This window comes from Mustelus asterias, chromosome 7 (genome assembly GCF_964213995.1).
Source record: "Mustelus asterias chromosome 7, sMusAst1.hap1.1, whole genome shotgun sequence".
In the NCBI taxonomy this organism is placed as follows: domain Eukaryota; kingdom Metazoa; phylum Chordata; class Chondrichthyes; order Carcharhiniformes; family Triakidae; genus Mustelus; species Mustelus asterias.
Genome location: NC_135807.1, coordinates 123,401,987 through 123,422,735, shown reverse-complemented (window position 1 = coordinate 123,422,735; position 20,749 = coordinate 123,401,987). Strand labels below are relative to the sequence as shown.

General features: G+C 38.5%; 1 protein-coding gene across 2 annotated transcripts in view; it reads left to right on the top strand.

The window, feature by feature from the left end:
• The window catches only part of LOC144495922 (antizyme inhibitor 1-like), a 47,129-nt gene extending 27,380 nt beyond the window's left edge, over window positions 1-19,749 (top strand). Inside the window, exons 4-12 of one of the 2 annotated variants that reach the window (XM_078216743.1) lie at window positions 2,076-2,252; window positions 2,410-2,582; window positions 9,923-10,057; window positions 14,402-14,483; window positions 15,007-15,087; window positions 15,578-15,743; window positions 16,851-16,969; window positions 18,563-18,774; window positions 19,043-19,749. In XM_078216743.1, the coding sequence (XP_078072869.1) occupies window positions 2,076-2,252; window positions 2,410-2,582; window positions 9,923-10,057; window positions 14,402-14,483; window positions 15,007-15,087; window positions 15,578-15,743; window positions 16,851-16,969; window positions 18,563-18,774; window positions 19,043-19,172 (1,275 nt within the window). In that variant the 3' untranslated portion in view covers window positions 19,173-19,749. Of the gene's footprint in view, window positions 1-2,075; window positions 2,253-2,409; window positions 2,583-9,922; window positions 10,058-14,401; window positions 14,484-15,006; window positions 15,088-15,577; window positions 15,756-16,850; window positions 16,970-18,562; window positions 18,775-19,042 lie in introns of both variants that reach the window. The other variant, XM_078216742.1, reaches the window with a different exon arrangement.
• The last annotated feature ends 1,000 nt before the right edge of the window (window positions 19,750-20,749 follow it).

Genomic DNA, 20,749 nt, shown 5'->3' with positions numbered 1-20,749 from the left:
CCACCTGTCACTTCATAGAATCATCATTGAATCATTACAGTGCAGAAGGAGGCCATTTGGCCCATCGAGTCTGCACTGACTTTCCGATAGAGGATTTTACCTGGGCCCCCTCCCTGAAGAGTCATATGGACTCGAAATATTAACTCTTTCTCTCCACTGATGCTGCCAGACCTGTTGGAGATTTTCCAGCATTTTCTATTCATGTTTGGGATTAGATCTGGATTGTTTAAGGAGCTAACACGAACATGGTGAACTGAATGACTGCCTTATGGTTCTGTGAATGGACATTTAGGGTGGGCCAGTTGTGGGAGGGGAGGGAAGAGAGAAGGATCTGAATTCAGGTTCATAGAACTCCTTGGTCAGATTTTATTGTTTCATCCATTTTAGTGCGCAGCTGACATTGCTTTAAATTCCAAGAAATGTTATGGTCCTTTGCTTGCCCTGTGAAAAAAATCGAATGGTGAATTTATACTGCCAATATGTTTACTGAAACAGATGTGAAATGTTGACTTCCATTGCTGGGGCTTTAGAAACTATACCATTCCTGTTGTCATTATGCTAATTTATAGATGTGCTTTTTTCAAAGCAACACTGTGATGATTAGAACGTTACATACTGCCAGGAGGAGATGAGATATTTCTGAATTTACTGTCTGATTTGAGTGTTTGACATTTGAATAGCAAATAACACTTGCCCTTCATTCCGAGCAACATACTTAGATGAGTAAGTACAAGTTGGACCTCCAGAATCTGGTTGTCTGCAGTGACGAACCAGTCTAGTTCACGTGCTCCAAGTCGGCCCCATCCAACCCTGATATTTAAAATCGACCTTGGTTGGCTGGATTTTGGACATCCAACTTGTACCATTTATTAAAGTAAACATTTGAAATTCTTCACCCATTTAAAGTTGCTTCAATGTAGGATATTTTAATGTAACAGTTACAAAAATACAAAAGTCTGTGCACAAAAACATCCTATATGTCGACAATGTAGAGGCATACTAAATTCATATATCAGCTACTGCATTTGTGAGAATCTTTTCATGGAAAAAGTATGTTTCTGCAACCAGCTTTTAGACATTTCCAATCAAATTATTATTGAACAGTTTTAACGGTAGTTTATTATCTGACAAACAATTGGAAATCTTTAAAGGAACATTTGTATTGCTTATAATTTGAACCATTAAAATATATTAGTGTATGTTGTATTTGTTAAATTCACAAGTGAATTTGGACTTGATTTGATTCTTGAATCAACAAGCTGTGTGCAATAATACATTGTATTCAAACATATTAGTTGAGAAGATTAGTATTGTTCCAGTTTTCTATTCAGTTAGATTGGTTATGTCCAGGTTTGGAGTTCTTAGATAAGCTTCCCATTTCTATTAATTTTCCTTTCCTTTCCATTGACGGTAGAATAAATAACAGGAGACTTTATTCTTTGTACATTATTAATGGATGGAAAATTGGGAGCACCATAAATCTGACACACTGACCACCTGATTGGATATCTGACTTGCACTGCTGTCGAGTGACATTCTATACTGGGTGCAGTGCCTGCTCTTTCAGACTTTGGATTGGAGCAACTTGAATGTGTGAACCACCTCCTGCTTCTCTGTGAATGCACATGTGCTATCTCGCTACATGGAGGATCACAGTTCAGAAGCATCCCATCCTTGTCTAGCTGGCATTCATAGAATCATAGAATGGCTGCAGCGCAGAAGGCCATTTAGCCCATGGAGTCCATGCCACCTCAAGAACAGTCCAGCTCGTTCCATTCCCCAACTTCATCTATATCCGTGCAAATTCTTTTCCTTTGTTTGCTTGTTTCCAAAAGGTTGTTGGTAGTAGTAAATTGGTCAGCTGAAACCAACTAATACAGCAGATTGGCAATCAAACCTATCTATTTACAATCAAGCTGCACATTAGTTGAGCCATCAGACTGTTTTATTTCTGTAGTCACTGTTCTGAACAGTCACCGTGAAGAATGGCGTTTCGCATAACTAAAGCCGGATTAGTGCACAGTACTTTCTCATTTTAATTAGAAACTAATATTTCTCTAATTTCTCAATTATAGCAAACTGAAAGGAATGCCTTCTTTGTTGCTGATCTTGGGAATGTTGTAAAGAAGAACATTCGCTGGAAGAATGTGATGACACATGTGAAACCATTTTACACTGTTAAGTGTAACAGCAGTCAATCAGTAATTGAAGTTCTGGCAGCTCTTGGAACTGGTTTTGCTTGTGCAAACAAGGTGATCATTGCTATGTTCCCTTGCATTAATTTTGGAAAAATTTGAATTCCATGGCTCTTTAAATTCTTAACTAAAATTACGTAGAGAATTGGCAGATATAAAATCATAGTGCAATATACGCTCACATGTCTAATAACTTGTGTATGTCCTCACACAGAACGAAATAACTCTTGTGCAAAGCTTGGGTGTAACATCTGAAAATATCATCTACACAAACCCATGCAAGCAAGTATCCCAGATTAAGTATGCAGCCAAAAAGGGAATAAATGTCATGAGTTGTGATAACAGTGCTGAACTTCTGAAAATTGCACGTAACCATCGCAGTGCCAAGTAAGTGTCAAATGAACCAAAATTTGTGGTATAGATTGTTTCACATTTAACTGGAATGTTTTTTTCCTCCATTGTGGTGCTGCGATTGGACAGTACATTTCATTGCTCAAGTTATCTATTAGATTTTAACCAAAAGTTGGGTCATAACTTGTTCTTTCAAGCCATGGACTTCCTTAGAATTTGGGCATGAATGGATTTATTTGTTATGGGGAAGTGTCAGTTGGAGATATCTCCTTGCTCTCCTCTAGAATTTTGATTTAAGGTGAAAAGCCAATGTTTTTTTAAACTGGACCCTCTAAACATTTGCCTTGCATGGTTTGTTTATAGATGTCTTTCATTTCTTTGTCAGCATTTTATACAAGCGGATAATAAGATCCTTTGCAATAAAATAATTGCCCAGAACCATGTTCCTGTTTCTAAAGTCGAAGTTTATGAATTAATTTGCTGCCTATAGGACCAATAATTTCGCCTTTTACATAGCATAATAAGTAAAAGGATACCTAATCTTATTTGTGCTTTAAATTTTTAAAACCCAAATCTCTTTGATATTCTTGTCTGATATTTAGCAGCAAAAAACATGACTAAGTTGTTAGAAATTGCTGTAATGCTTAGAGTATCCTCTGCAGTAAATTTTTTCTATCTTGCGTAAAAACAAATGTTATCTGGTAAATTAACTAGCCATTTAATGTTCATGAAAGAAAGCCAGAGGAGTGAAACATGTATCACACTAAGACAATGTTTTTGAATGGAAGTGTAGGTTTCCCCATAGAGATTCTATTCTGGTCTATACCAGGATGTTAGCCTGCTTTCATGTTTTTAGTATTTACGGGCAGTAAAAATAATTATGATGTCTAGAATTTGAATCGACATAGAACCTGAACCACATTGTGCAGTACCCAAAAAAACACTGAAGATGCTGAAATAAGGACATAAAATGCCAGAAATGCTCAGCATGTTCAGCTGCATCTGTCGAGAGCAAAACTGTTAACCTTTTAGGTCAATGGTCTTTTTTAGTGCTAGAAGAATTTAGAGATGTAAATGAGTTTTAAACCAGTATGGAGACAGGGAAAGTGGCGTAGGATAGCAAGCCTGCTCCACCATTCAGTATCTAATGAGCCTTCTCTGTGCCACTTCAAATGCAAGTATGTCCTTCCTTAAATATGAAGTCTCAAAGCTGCACTGTTTTCCAGGTGTCTCTCCAGACTTTTTTATTTTTGTACCCCAATCCCTTTGCAATAAAGGCCAACATGCCATTTGCCTTCTCTCCTGCTAGAAGTTCTGAGTAAGAAGTCTCACAACACCAGGTTAAAGTCCAACAGGTTTATTTGGTAGCACAAGCCACTAGCTTTCGGAGCGCTGCTCCTTCATCAGGTGAGTGGGAGTTCTGTTCACAAACAGGGCATATAAAGACACAAACTCAATTTACAAAATAATGGTTGGAATGAGCGTCTCGCATTCGACAAAGCATTCGCATTGGCTTGTGCTACCAAATAAACCTGTTGGACTTTAACCTGGTGTTGTGAGACTTTTACTGTGTTTACCCCAGTCCAACGCCGGCATCTCCACATCAGAAGTTCTGGGGGCAGTTGTTGCACTCTAGCTCGGATTAAATACACAACTATTTATTTTGTATGGCTTAATAGGTGGCATATTTACCTGATAAGCAACTTGGGCATGTTTCCTTGTTTAACTACCTGTGCATATATATTATGTAGTACGCCCTATTGATGAAATGTTGGGTTACAATGATCTTGAGTTCTATTTGCTTTGGCTACATTCATGTTAAAATATGATTTCAACTCTTGAAAGAAGCTGAGTGGATCTGAAAATTATTGGACCAGTACCACAGTGGAGAAGTTAATCAGTGATTGACTATGAAGCCCTTGATAACTTGGAGTATGAACAGATGTTGTGCAATACACAGTGGAACCATTGGCTCTGAATCTTCCTGGAAAGTTCAGTGCCATGGCAGATGTCAAAATCAGCATTGTTTGTTGCATGAATGAGTTCTCCAAACAGTTTGTATGATGTAAAATTCACTCCAGTACAAGGCAAGTTGTCAATTTTTGCCTTTGTTCTTAAGGATGGGATGGAGACTGCTTCTCTTTTTCCCCTATATGGTTATATTCCTTTTCAGAAAAAAATAGGACTATATAATGATTTTGTCTGCTACCTCAGTAACTCTGCGGCTGATAATATAGCCTCTTGTATGAAAATGTGAGTGACTGAGCATTACACAAATCTTAAGTGCAGGCTTTGGAATGCCATAAACACTTTTTCTGAGCTAACACTTGGCAACAGCACATGGGTGTTAAGCATTTGAGGATTGAACTAAGAGGTAACAGATAATGTTACATTATCTAGACAGTCCATATCAAACAGGGAAGACTCCCTACACAGGCCATGAAACTGATTTAGCTTAGACTAAGTTTACCTGTAACCAAATCTTCAAAAATGCTTGCCTGTACATCTGTGCAAGTGAAAGGTCTCCTCAAATTTGGGATTACTTCAAATTTAATTTGGATTTAATTTGAATTTCTAAAATTCCTCTTGACTGCACTTTGTTTAATAATAGGCAGGTAGTGTAGGAAGTCCCTAAGGTTATCTTGCTTTCTAACCGTTTTTCCATTTTGAGTATGATGGTGAGTGAGATGGTTCCTCAGAATTGTAGCAAAAGCCAAGTTTGTGGCCTCATGTGTGGCTCAGCTGTGCAGGAGGGGAGGAGGAGGAAGAGTGGAAGTGCTATAGTGGTAGAGCATTCCATAAGGGAGCAGGCACGCATTTCTGTGGCTGTAGGCCGTAGATGTGACTGCAGGATGATATGTTTCCTCCCTGGTGCCAGGATCAAGGATGTCACAGAGCAGCTGCAGGACATTCTTTTGGGGGTGAGGGGGAGGGTAAACAGTCAAAGATCATGGTTCACATTGGGACCCCGACATAGGCAGGAAAAGGGATGAGGTCCTGAAAGCAGATTTTAGAGAGGAAGGAAATTTAAAAGCAGGATCTCCAGAGCAATGATCACAGGATTACTCCCAGTGCCACATTCTAGTGAGCATAAAAATTGGAAGATTTAGCTGTTCAATATGTGGCTGGAGAAAAGGAGTAAGAGGAAGGGCTTCAGATTTCTACGGCATTGGGACCAGTTCTGGGGCAGGTGGGACCTGTACAAGAAAGACATGTTGCACCTTAACAGGGCTGGGGCTGTTGGAGAGGGTTTAAACTCGATTGGAAAGGGAAGAAGATGCCAAGGTGAGAAAGGAGGTAACTGGTATTCAAAGAATTTGTAATTGAGAAGCAGGTGATAACAAGGTGATAAAATAGGCAGGTACCAGGACTGGATGAGATGCAACCAGTTAGGCCTTATCTGGAGTACTCTATCCAGTTCTGCATACTCTGCTTGAGGAACAATGTGAAGTTACTGAAAGAATAGAGGAGATTTACAAGAATAATTCCAGGGATAAAGGCATGTAGCCAAGAGGATAGATTGGAGAGGTTGGATCTGTTTTCCTTGCAGAAAAGAAGGCTGAGAGGGGACTTAATAGAGGTATTCACGATCCTGAGGGATATGGACAAGGTAAATAGAGAGAAACTGTTTCACTCAGGAGAGCATCAAAAGGGTGCCAATTCAAAATAATTGGAAAAACGTAGAAGTGATGTGAATAAACTTTTTTCGTCTGGGGCGTGCTTTCTGCAAGGGTGATGGAGTCAGTTTTTGAGGTATTCAAAAGGGAATTGTTATCTGGAAAGAGAGAATTTTGTGAGGATAAGGCAAGGGAATGGGACTAAGTAGAATGCTGTTTCAGAGAGCCAGTGCAGACTCGATGGGCCTCATGGCTGGCTTCCTACACTAAAGATTCTGTGGATCGTAGAGCTTAAAAGAAATTGTAAACATTTTTTTGGTACTGATATTTTCTCTTTAAATGCTTAGTATATATTTATCTCTCTGCTCTTCCTCCTTTATGATGTGGAGATGCTGGCATTGGCCTGGGGTGGACACAGTAAGAAGTCTCAACACCAGGTTAAAGTCCAACAGGTTTATTTGGAATCATAAGCTTTCGGAGCACTGCTCCTTCATCACCTGAGGAAGGAGCAGCGCTCCAAAAGCTCATCATTCCAAATAAACCTGTTGGACTCTAACCTGGTGTTGTGAGACTTCTTACTGTATCCTGCTTTATGACATTCCTTAAAGCCTATTGTTTGGTCAACTGTCCTACTATCTCTTTTATGTGGCTCAGTGTCGCGTTTTGTTTAATGTTCTTACGAAGCACCTTGGGACATATCACTGTTCAAGGAGTTACATAGAAAGCTGCTGGTGCAGCGCATTATCTGTTTTTTTATGATTCTGCTATGTATGCCTTGAGTTTTTATCCAACAGAAATTGAAAAATTGAAGCATGTCCATCCCTCAAAAGAACAACACTGAAATGACCTTTTCAATTACAAAACTTGAAATAAAGGTCAAAACAGTTTTTGTGACCCCCTCCACCCAAACCACTGGGTTAAATGGAGCGCTGAAAATAAAGATTGGCCTGTTGAACCTGCAATTATTTTTTCAAAAGATGGCAATTTTTTTTAACATATCTAAGTTCACAACTTCTCTGAAACCACAGACAAACAGAAAACAAAGTCACCATTTGAATCTTAGACTGTGTCGCACAGTCTTGCTATTTATCACTTTTCTTGTTACTATAAGCCTTTATTGAATTGATACAACAGCTTGGGTGCCAGTAAGTAGCTGTTATCACTGTTGTCGAGTCTAGATTCTGTGGTTGAGATTACACAGCCGGACAGGCTGGTCTTTGTGTTCAGTGTTTAGATAACTGTTCATTATAAAAATAATCCAAATGGAGAAAATGTCATGAATATTTTACTTTTAAATCACCATTTACAAAAATTATTTGACCCACAAAACATTCACTCTAGGAAACTCCTGGTGCAGGCTTTGTACAATGAAGGGGGTTACATCCATTTCTTTTTGCTTTTAGTGGATAGATGATCAATCATGGTATGTGAAGTACTGTTCAATTAATAGGATGGGGACTATTATAATTAAACATACAGCACCCCTCAGTGTACCAACTTTTTTACCATTGGGACCATGCATGTGGTATATGTCTCTGCATTTTAATACTTTGCTCTTCATTCATCGCTTCTTCTCAATTCTGCATTTTTAATAAGGACCTGTGTACTCTTGATGGTAATTTAAAACTGCTTAAATTAAAAGAAAATCCTAGATTGTGTTCATTTTAATACAGTTTTTAAAAACGGTCTGCTACAGCATTCCAGATACGATTTAATTTTTTTTTAAAAATACTTTTTAACCTGATTTGTTCCCTACCTGTTGTCACAAGAATCAAATCTCCTGGAATGATAAAGGTGCCAAAATCCCATGCTTTGCTCAAGACTTTGTTATACTACATGGCAACCAATAAGAAAAGGTTTTCAAGTGGACATTTGCCTAAAATGCCATATTAATCACAGACACATTTAAATCTTTAATATTATTGCCACATTCATCCTTGAAGCATGCAAAGTATATATTCATATATATGAATATATATGGTCCAAATTAAAGGAGGAAAAATGTCTGTGGCCTAGGAATTGGATTTGCTTTGCTTGTTTTTCAGGCAGAAAATGGCATTGAAAGTGCCACTACAGCTTGCACAAGCTCCTTTGTGCCAGAAAAGCATTGTATACCAAATTGATTGGAGTACCCAAGAATCATACAAAGTACCTGCTTGAAACTAGAGTTCAGCCCATTGCCTTTAGAGAGCTGAATATTTATTTTAAGTCCCGTTACTGGATCAGGATGTACATGCTGTGATCAGTTTTCTCCAGTTAAAGCAGCCAAACCAGCAATCCTTAAGGGACCTCTGGAGGCTGTCATCAAAAAAGCAGGCAAAAATATTTTTACCTTCTCTGAAGCCAGGGAAGCAGGAGTCTGATTTTCTGACACTAGTTTTATTTGAATATTTTGATTGTACCCCTGTGAAAATGTTCTTTACTTTTTGAATTTGAAGTTAAGCATATTAGTGCTACTCAGCCTGTTTTACGCTGCCCAAAACTCTGAAGTTTTCTAGCTTTGCTGGATGTCCTTGACGCTTCTGAGTAAAACTATTTGTAACTGTGGCCTGTTTGTGGCAGATAAATGTTTCAGAATTGGACAGTGAGTTGCTAGGTAATACTGAAAACCTAATGTGCATTGTAATATTGTAAAATAATTATACTTCCAAAGCCAATGAAAACAATCTTGGGTACGAAGCGATCTGTCAAATTTTCTATTAGAAGTTACATTTTTGCTAAGACTTTCATGCACATTCAATGAAAGCACAATAAAGAAGTGTGCAAAAGAAATTACTTGAAGGTATGGTTTGTGCTGAGATACGGTTGCAGAAGTGAGGTATTGGAGGTCTGTAAACACCCATTCTGCATGTGGAACCTGTGCAATACTGTGGTCGGCATCTCCAAGATCCAATGAAGTTTGGACCTCCTGTGCATGTGCCAGCTTGGAAAGAGCCACACAGGCATGGTTTAAATTTTTTACATTAGTCATGACCAATGGGATTTGGAGCTGAAGACAAAGGTCCCAAATGCCTGCACAAAAAGTGAAAACCGAAAAAGGGCGCACAAACCCTGGGAGAAGCGAGAGATACAGGGAGAGGTTAAAAAAAACACAGGCAAAAGGACAGCCAGAAGTTTAAAAACAAAGCAAAGAGAAGAAGACAGAAAATAGAAGATGTGTTTCAAAAAATGTTTCTAGTATAGAGATGTGCCATGGCGTATAAAAGATTGGGAACTACTGGTGTGTAGAAAGTTGTTCGGTGTGGTGGAACATTCCCTGCCAAAACTGAGGCACGAATGACCTGTTGCCTTGGCTAAAATAAACTGAGATAAGCAGGAGTTTTAATTGCCTTGGGTGGGTGGGGTGAGTAATTAGGTCAGCACTATTGTTGCAGTATTAACAAAAGTTGGACAAAATGAGAAACAATTGTCCAAGTTTTTGTTTTTTAATTGGAAGAACTGTATCTAATTGAATGTCCCAGTGTTATTAAATGGTCTTTTGTTACAGCACCTAGTCAACTCTATTGATGAAACAATTGAGTCTTGGCTTGCTGCATTTTTTTCTTCCCCTCATGTCCTGTACAACATATGTAGCTACACATTTAGGCCCTAATCACCAGTTTTCTCTCCTGTGCAGGATTTTCTTTTTATTTAGGTTCACATTCCGAGCTTGGAAGTGGGAGCTCCTGCCACCATAATCTTCATGCTACTGACAGTCTTCAAGCTGCACATGTGATGATGATGTAAACCAACTGTGCCCCAATCATCTTCCTCTTTTAGGCTCTTGGTAGACATTGCAACTGCTGATTCATGTGAAGAAAATGAGATGAGTCTGAAGTTTGGAGCTACTTTGAAGGACTGCAAACATCTGTTGGAATCTGCAAAAGAACTAGGGGTTCAGGTGGTTGGTGTCAGGTGAGCAGCATAATTATTTTTCTGGTTCAATAATGTCACATTTGGATGGGATGCCATAAGATGTTTCCTTATTGAAAGCTGCAAACTTCTACCATTAAAATTTGGAAAATGCAGATATAATTGGTTATTATGGTATGTGCAACCTGCCCATTGCTGCAATAGTAGCATTTAGCTGGTGTAACGATTCCAGATGGGTTTTTTTTCCATTGAACATCAAGTATCCAGTGCACTTCTTTCGCACAATTCAAATATGACAAATTGGAACAGCAATGTGTGTTAGAGAAGGAGTATACAGGTGGTGACTGCTAAAATTTAAAGTTTATTTATTAGTGTCATAAGTAGCCTTACATTAACATCATAATGAAGTTACTGTGAAAATCTCCTAGTCACCAGGCTCTGGCGCCTGTTCGGGTTTGCTGAGAGAGAATTTAGTATGGCCAATGTACCTAGCCACGTCTTTTGGACTGTGGGAGAAAACTGAAGCACCCGGAGGAGACCCATGTAGGCGCGGGGAGAACGTGCAGAGTCCACACACAGTGACCCAAGCAAGGAATCAAACCCGGATCCCTGGCACTGTGTGGCAGCAGTGCTCACCACCGTGCTGCCTCCGCTAGGCTCCTGTTGAACTATTGTGGGGCTCTGTTTCTGTTTTCTGTTGCCCATGAAGCTCCTGATCCTGGGGGATAAGAGAGGCTGCTCTCTAATTGATCACACACTGCTTTTTCCAGTTCCAGTAACATTGGAGCTTTGTGGTTTAGCTTTATTGGTTTCACAGGTATGGGGATCTCTTGTGTATGTGGATTGGTTTGCGTGTTCATGTATTTTTTCTATGTTTGTGTAGCTCTTGCTATTGGGATTTACTTTTTCTATGGAAGAAATTCTTGTATATCTGTGTAAAGGGCATTGCATTATTGCCCACCCACTCTTGTCTCTTTCTATAAAAGATTGGATTGCCCTGCTGTTTAAAAGGAAAAAAACTTGGTCTTATGACCATGACTTCACTCAGAAGTAATGTAACTTAAGATTGGAAAATACAAAGTGGAAGCCAAATAATTGCCCACACAAATGGAAATGGGGTGTTCTCCTTGGCCCACTCAAAATCCCTTAGGTTCTGGTTTGAAAATCGCATTGGCAGAAAACGAAGAGCCAGTATTCTTGATTTTGTATATAATCACATTTCAACAAAAAAAAAGAAAACGCCGAAAGTGGCGTTCTATCCAAAGTGTGGAGAAAGCACAGGCCCCACATAATATACTGATACTTTAGAACACTCAGCTTTGCTTCTTACGGCCCATAGAAAACATATAATTTAAACTTACTTTTCTGTGCTGGTCAGTTCTAAAAATGTAATCGTAGCGATTTCTATAAACTAAATTGCTGCAACTTCGGTGCAATTTAAATCTTTGGTCTGATGTTAGAAACCTGCCTTTAGCTTGTATATAAAATTAGATGCATTTTACTTGCTGTGTTTTTCCACAAGATAATTTCTTAGGCGGGTGGAGGTTTGTTGAGATAGTCAGGAAGTGATGTTTAATTATATGCCCATTACAGAATTATAGTTGCACAGTGAGGCTCAAATTAATAGTGTGGCCAAATATAATTGTATCCTTCAAACCTAAAATGTTTGTTACTGTGTGCCTTCTATATAAGTGGTATCAAATCTAGGATGGAAGGTTTTGTCAGCAATTATGTGTAATCAATTGGACATGATCTTTGGGGAAATTGATTGCACATGCTCTTTGGGGAGAAAAACAACTTTAGAAATGGTCCCTGAAGGTAATTAAATTGTTCGAGAGATTCAATTAGCTAGCAATTGTTTGTTTGGAGTTTTATATAGGGATTCTTTGCCACTTGGGTCTGTATAACAGCAATTATTTTTACATTTTAGCTTTATTGTCTATTTTTAGAGATAATAGACTCTTATAGTCTAAAGAAGGCCATTCAGCCCATCATACTTATGCTGACTCTTTGAAAGAGCTATATAATTAGTCTCACTCCCCTGCTCTTTGACCATAGTTCTGCAATTGTTTTTCCTTTTAACTATATCCAATTCCTGTTTGAAAATTACTACTGAGGCTGCTTCCACCATCCTTTCGGGCAATGCATTTGAGATCCTGTAAGAAAATTCTCATCTCTCCTTCGGTCTTTTGCCTGTTGCCTTACTGAAAGAGCCCATGAGGTAGGTGTAGACGATACGTCCATCGAGTCTGTTTCATCATTCAAAGCGATTGTGGTGATCTTGCCTTCAACACCACAGCTCTGAGTGAAGAAATGATTTTTTCCTCATCTCAGTCCTAAATAATCATTCCCTTACCCTGAGACTGCACTCAATGTTCTCGACTTCCCTGCCCACAGAGACAATCTCTCAGTATCTAACCTTCTCAAACCACTTCATAAAGATGTCTCTCTTGTGATCTTCCCTCATTCCAATAAGCTTCAGAGAATATCTGTTTGATTTACTCAGCCTCTTATCATAGGACAATCTTGCCATTCCAGGGACCAATCTAATGAACCTTTGTTGTCCTGTCTCCAATGCAAGTATGTTCTTGCTTAGATATGAAGACCAAAGCAGCGCACAATATTATAGGTGTAGTATAGCCAAAGTCTTGTACAATTGTAGCTAGACTTGTTCCTGTTCCTGTACTCCAATCTGTTTGCAATAAAGGCCGATGTGCCATTTATCTTCCTAATTACTTGCTATACCTGCATTCTAACTTTGTGTGCCTTGTACGAGGATACCCAAGTCCCTCCTGAACATCAATATTTTGAAGTTTCGCACCTTTTTAAAAAAAAAAATCTGCTTTTTTTCTACAACCAAAGTGAATAACCTCACATTTCCCACATTATTTCCATCCACCATCTTGTTTCCTAGTTATGTAATCTGTCTGTATCTCTTTGCAGCCTCTATGTTCTCACAGTTTATATTTTTACCCAGTTTTGTACTGTCAGCAAACTTTGATGCGTTACTCAGTCTCTTTGTATAAGTCATTAAGTTGTAACTAGCTGAGGCCTCAGCACTGCCCTGTGGCACTCCACTAATCACATCCTGCTAACTTGAAAATGCCCCATTTATACCTACTTTGCCTCCCTTATGTTTGCACCCTCAGGTTACTGACTCGCCTATCAGTGGAAACAGTTTCTTCTTATTTACTCTTAAAATCCATCCAAATTTTCGACACTTGCGTTACGTCTCCCTTTAATTTCCCCTGCTCTGAATAGTTCCTACCTCTGTGGAAATATAGCTTTGAAACATGTGGACAGCATACAGAATGCTGTTTTTAATCCAGGGTGCCTTTCTCTTTGCATTGACCCCAAAATGTGCTGAAGATAAGAATAAAGGCATGGTAAGGGAAGTTAGAATCATAAAAAGGATATTCAGAGACTGCACAGTTGCTCAGGTTGTTTGCTTTGAGTCTCATGCAGAAAAGTCTAAAGTTGTAGTGGTTAAAAACCTCGCTGTTGATATGCTGGAAAAACAAGGGACCCGTAAACATAGCTACCAATCAATATTAATACCTTGTCTAACAATTAATCGTAGCTTCCATTTAGCACACCCAAATTAAAATTGTAAGCTTGTAAGATTTTGCTGTTGATTCTAGAGACTTAGTTTCATAATATTTGGTTTTGAGGGGAATGGTTTCAGTATCAGCACCAATGTTCCTCCTAAATTGCACATTCCCATGGCAATCCAAAAGTTCTTGTGCAGACCATGTACGAGTCAACCTCTTTAAATTAACAGTGCTTGTGTGGCAACATTAAAGAACATTTAAAAGTGCTGGTCAATTGATGAAGTTGCTCATGCGCTCCAAAATAAATTAGAGGGAACATTACTCAGCGCTGAAATCACTTTTATGCCGATGGCTTATGTTCCGGGTTTCCGATACCTCTTGACCTCACTGTTGCTAGTAATGACAATTATAGTGTGTCTACTCTAATCACTTAATTATTGGAAGAAATTGCTGCAAATATTAAACAATGTTAATATTTGCCTTATTCACCTGGTATATAGCTCAATTTTGTACCTTTTGCCATGCAATCCTAAAATCGCTATAAATTGCATCTTCGGTCTGCCAATCAAATTAGCTGACTTCAGATATTTTTACGATGGAATTAAACCACAATTATTCAAAATTAATAAGTTACTATATTGAATTGTATGGAAAGTTTACAAATATGTAAGCTGATGAGGAAACTTGAATTGTCATTTTGTGAATGCGAGAAGTAGATGTGGATATGATCAAGTTTAGTAAAGGCATGCTTGCAAAATCTTATTGACTACTTACTAAATGACTGATGCTTGGTTATCTCAAATATTTATTCATTTTTTTAAAACCCCTTTCTCAGGTTTCATGTTCCAAGCTCAAACAGTAATATGGAAACATATCTACATGCTCTGGCTGATGCTCGATGTGTCTTTGATATGGCTGTAAGTATCTTAGTGGTTTAATGAAGAAACCTTGTGATTTATTGTAATACAATTTGATGTTAGAAATTTGTTTGCATCACTACATAATTTATCCAATAGAGGGTGCTGCTCTCGTTGATTGCTGTTGATTTACTAAATTGTGAGTGTCAGTTGTGTGTTAATGGATCACCTCACATTGCCCATATTAAGTGCAATACTTAGTAAGAATATAGCAGGCATATCTTGTGATGTGTTGGGGTCCCTGCTTTTGGCAACTGAACATGTGTTTTGAAATTTTTTCACTCCTGTTTATTGTCACAATCTGAACCAAATTGGTCCATGACACTGTAAATGACTCCCAAACAGCCCATGTTAAAATGTCTCTTTTGGTCTTTATCATGTCATAAGATCCTTTTTTCTCCATTTTAATCTTTTATCTTTGCGTGCCACTTTACAGGAAAATACAATTTACAAAGCAAGGTACTGGTTTCAAAGCAAAATTGATTTTTAAAAAATCCCTGATTTCCACTGTTCTCTGTTATAGGCAGAGTTTGGTTTCAACATGAATCTGCTTGACATTGGAGGTGGATTTTCTGGAACAGATGGGGAATTACAGCTTGAAAAGGTATGGAAAAGGCTTTGTTCTAATTTGTTCCAAGTATAGAGCAAAATATTCAGTGTACCATGTCGGGGAATAATGAGATGTGGGAATCTCCCTATGGTGTGAATCTCTACTTTGTGGTAAAGTGGTAAACAAAGAAGAGAAAGTGACCTGCGCTGCTGTTGCACATTTAATGGCTGGTTGTAGAGCTTTATTGGCAAGGACCTGGCGACAGCTTGTCTCTTCTGCATGTCTTCACATCAAATGTTCATCTAGAGCTTTATGATTTCTCTCATAATTAGGAAAAATCCATAAACTGCTTATAAAATAACCTGACCATATTTGAAATCATTCATATTCTTTTCACTATATTCAGACAGTGGTAGGTTTGTTAAATTGAGCTAACTGTTCCAGGTAGACTTCTATTTCATGAGTTTAAAAAGTGTTGCTTTATATGCGTACAAATATTTGAATCTGGTTGGTATTTTAGTAATGAACTTGTCTCCCATTCTAGGTTTGTGATGCCATTAATCCACTGCTTGATATTTACTTCCCTCCTGAAAGTGGCATTAAAATCATTGCTGAACCTGGGAGCTACTATGTGAATTCTGCATTCACTCTTGCAGTTAACATTGTAGCCAAGAAAGCTGTTGCAAGAGATTCACAAGACCAGTCTGAAGGTAATTCCAAAGGTTCGCATTGAGTTTCACTATTAGTAGAATGTTATGTTATTGATATTCATATGATGACTATTTATAAGATATTTATATCGCTAGCCCAGTAATTGTTTCCAGTGCAAAATGTTATTTTTACTTTAAAGTGCCTTTGGTTCTGATGACTTGAAGCATTTTCTAGATCAGATGTAACGAGTAGAATTCTTTGTATTCTTGCTCAGTAACGTATTTTATTATCAACCTTAAAGGAATAACCCTAATCTCTGTTGGTTCAGTTCCCATGTCCTCATCTCCACTATACATTTACATTGTTGTAGTTTCCCTGAATGAAAGTGCTTCATTATATGTGGATTATACTGTGGATTTTTGACACACTTGGAACTGAATTGGCTACTAGCAAGTCACTACAATTTTGCTAATTTGGTTTATCTTTCCAAAGAAACTTACAATTTATTTCCTAACAGCATTCAATATGCATCAGATGAGTTGGGAGTTCTGCTTCTATGCATTAATTAGAAGACAATCTAAGATATTAAGCACTTTGGCAAAAGTAATTCCTGGCCTCATTCCAGAATTCCTCTATTAGCGGTTTGTATCTAATGTGGTCTTATCATTTACGGATATCTTGAAATTGCCTGGGATTAACCTTATTTTTGTCCCATGTAATATCTTGCATATCAGTTTCTTGTACGTTTTTAAGGCTGATGCATTTTCTTCCATAGAATCCTTCAATTGCTCAGCAGAGACTGGTCCCCTGAATCTGGGCTGAATTTGACAATCAGTACAATGTACAAATCCGCTGAGCAATCCGGTCCATTGATGGCCCTTTATATATTTATACTAAACTCTATTTAATGCAGCAAATGTGTGTTTATACTCTAGGAAAGCTGACTATTATCAACAGCACAATGGTGATGAGGACATCCCTCTTAGAAGTAGTATAAATGAATGTGTGTCACAGGATTGGAGAAATGGAGCCAATTGGACAGCTCTCTCAAAAGAGCCAAAATGAGCAAAATAGGTTGAATGGCCGTCTCCTTGCTGCATGATTTTATAAACAGGAATTAACAAAAACTGAACTCTGAAAAGTAATGACTTCCTCATCCCTTACAGTGGTTATGTCCTCCATGAATGGTGAACCGTTCTTCATATATTACATCAGTGATGGCGTTTATGGCTCCTTTGCAAACAATTTGTATGGAAATATGAATGCCATTCCAATTCTTCACAAGGTAAGATTATTACTCTGTGGCAGGCATTAGCGAGAGGAACTCTGTTGTAAAATCAAACTTACTTGGTTTGAAGTTGAGAACTTGCTTAATGCAGTTAAGTATTTACAGCAACTGAAAGTGTGATTTTTGCATGTCGACCTAACAAAACCTGAGCTGACAAATGAGGCCAGTTATGATGAGAAACCTTGGAGAAGTTGTGTTTTATTCCTCAGGCAAGTGAAAATTAACACAAGCCATTTCATTTTTTCTGACGCCAAAATTAATACTTCTGCAGATTACTGCCTATTTGAAACCTAAGAACATCTTTAAAATTCTATTCTTCATGTTACTACTTCCTTAATCATGGTTCCCTACCCACTGTGGTTGACAGAGCTCTCAACCACGTCCAACCCATCTCCTGCACCACTGCCCTCACCTCCTCTCCTCCCTCCCAGAATTAGGATAGGGTCCCCCTTGTCCTCACTTTCCACCCCACCAGCTTCTGCATTTAAAGGATCATCCTCCATCATTTCTGCCAACTCCAGCACGATGCCACCACCAAACACATCTTCCCCTCACTCCCTTTGTCATCATTCCGCAGAGACTATTCCCTCCAGGACTCCACCACACCCAACATCTCACCCCCTGCCCACAGCACTTTCCCATGCAGTCGTAGATGGCGCAATACCTGCCTCCTTTGCCTCCATCCTGCTCACCATCCAAGGGCTCAAACACACTTTTCAGATGAAGCAGCGCTTCACATGCCCCTCCCCCGCCTTTAATCTGGTCTGTTGCATTTGCTGCTCCCAATGCGGCCTACTCTACATCGGAGAGACGAAAAGCAGATTGGATAACCGCTTTGTAGAACACTTTTGGCCTGTCTGCAAGCAGGACCCAGACCTTCCTGTCGCTTGCCACACCACCCTGCTCTCATGTCTAATTGTCCGTCCTTGGCCTGTTGTTCCAGTGAGGCCCAACGCAAACTGGAGGAACAGCATCTCATCTTCCGATTAGGCACCTAACAGCCTTTCGAACTTCACATTAAGTTCAACAACTTCAGAGCGTAATCTCTCTCCTCTACCTCCGCCCCATTTCCATTTTTTGATTTCATTTTGTATTGTCTTATTTATTTTCATTTTCTAAATTTTCATTTCTTCCATCCTTTATTTTGTCCACTGTTTTAAAATCTCGCTTTCCATCTTGTGTCCCCTTGCTCTGGGCCACCTGTTCCATGCCTCAGGTTGTCCTTTGACACTCTGCTTACCTTTGTTCTACTGTTTATGCATTTTGATTTCTTAATGGGCTGCTATTAGCATCATTCTTAGCCGTGGTCACCACCATTTACATTCCCTTTGTCTTTTTGTCTATGACATCTTTGTCAATTACCCCATCACCACCACCCTAACAGTATAAATCCCATCCTGTTTTCTTTGCCTTCAGCTCTGATGAAGGGTCACCCAGACTCAAAATGTTGGCTCTATTCTCTTTCCATAGATGCTGTCAGACCTGCTGCGATTTTCCAGCATTTTCTGTTTGTTTAAAATTGTATAGTTGCTTTTCCTTGTGCAAATGTATGAATGCAGCTGATGAATCATTTTGACTTTTTTCCTTTAGAAACCTAATTCGGGTGAGCCAGTGTTTGCCAGCAGCCTGTGGGGACCATCCTGTGATGGGCTTGATCAAGTTGTGGAACACTGTCTCCTACCTGAACTAAGTGTTGGTGATTGGGTCATCTTTGAAAACATGGGAGCATACACATTGGAGCAGTCTGCTTTCAGTGAGTTCCAGAGGTTACCAGTTTACTGTGTGATGTCAATCAGCGATTGGTAAGTGACCCAAAATATAGTTTTAAGTATGAAGAAAATATCATGACTTGTATAATAATATATAATATATTTTGTAATTAAATACGATTATAGCATAAAATTTGGTATTCATCCATCTGATCAGATGAGTGCAAGACAAAAAGCTTCAACAGTATATCTTTTTAACAATGCTCAGTATAATGGCTTCATTAATACCCAGCTGATTTGACAAAAGTAGGTGAAAAGCTAGATGCCTTTAATACATTCATCTTTAATTTTTTTGTCTCAGGTATTGGATGCAGGAAGTTGGTTTAACCGTGGAAACACCTGTGAAGAACTTCTCTTGTGTGCCTTCTTGTTTTCGGCTGAGCCAAGAAGAAGGCTTTCCAGCTGCGAGTTTGTCTGGCATCAGTGCTTAAGTTACTGAATTTTGCAGTTCTGTTCAATCGCATGTCTGGTTGACATTCCAACATGGAAGAAAACCAGTGGAACAATCCTGCTTTGTTCTTTTTTGTTAAATTTTAACTCGAACACTTGAAATAGTTAATCGGGACCAGGCAGAAATCAGCTAGAATAACTACAAGTGGTCATGTGGAAAAATTAACATTTTAACCATCTGAAATGAAGCCTGCGAGTTGATGTAACTTTTTACTTTCTCTTTCTCCCTCCCCACCCGCCCTGCCCCTACCTTCCCCCACAAACCAACAATAAAATATGCAACAAAATGGATGACTTGGAGAGGTGGAAACCTATCACTGGGTTCCCTGCTTAAACAGTTTACATGTTCACAATTTTTATACAGATATTCTTATTATAGATGTCTTGAGGTTTTTTTGCCCATTTAACAGAATAACCAGAGCAATTTGACTTGATGTGTAAAATGTTTAGGATGTGTAAAATATGTGCTTTGTTCTGTAGTTAATAAATGTAAAATTGCAGCAAACTTTATATGATCTATTGTCCCTGTTTTGATTTCCAATAAAATTATATAGCTTCGTTTTGGCTTTTCACATTAATTGAACATTGCCGTGGATGCAAAATGCAGAACAGACTGGAGCTGGTTAAAAGATGAGATATTACAGAATTACTCCTCCCATTCAATGTAAAATATAGTGCTGTGCAAGATATTACTTGATATTGTTTGAAAATGTCAGTTGCTTTTTGTGAATATTGCTAGTCTCCTGATTTTTTTCTTGTAGACAGTGTCAGTGTAGCTGGCTTCATTTTTAGTTACTACATGGTTTTAATAAATGTTAAAAGTTCAATTGGATAAATTTCAAACAATCTCAAAAGGAAGAACAGAGCACATGTTGGCTAATCCACCCTCCTTATACAATATACTTGCAGTGATAAAGCACCATATCACATCAAAACATCTCAAAAGTGGTCTATTTTTGTAGACAAAATAAGTTCCACTTGGCTTCCGATTGCTTTATCTGAAACTTTGCTTGAACTGCAGTTCTTAAATGCTATAACTTCCATGGCTACTTTTTCATTAAATGAATTGCCCTGTTATTTACACGCACAACTAATGAGTTGGCTGCATGATGAAGAATTGACCCCTCTCAGTGCTAAAATTCCCAGCCTCAAAGTAGTATACATTTCTGTCCTTTCATCCCCCACTAGAAATCTACAGCCACTCTATTTAAATAATCAAACTATTTGTACAAAAATTCTAAGCTTGATTATGCAGTAAAAAACAGTGTACACCAAACTGTACTTCAACTTTTTGCTTTTCTGGGCCTGATCTTAAATGCATCAAGCAAGCAGATCCCCAAGGCTGGAGTGCTTGAACTGCTTGGCATACATAAACAGAATAAAATACATTGTCTTTTGAGAGAATTGTCAGACTGCATCTTGTAAAGCACTGCATTACCCAAATGGAGAAAGAGATAAGTGACCTGTCCGGACTTTTAAGCCATGATACCATTTGGTCTAACTTTTGCAGTAAAAGGCAGCTTTCATAGGAAAGGCTGTACCTCCTATAATCGGGAAG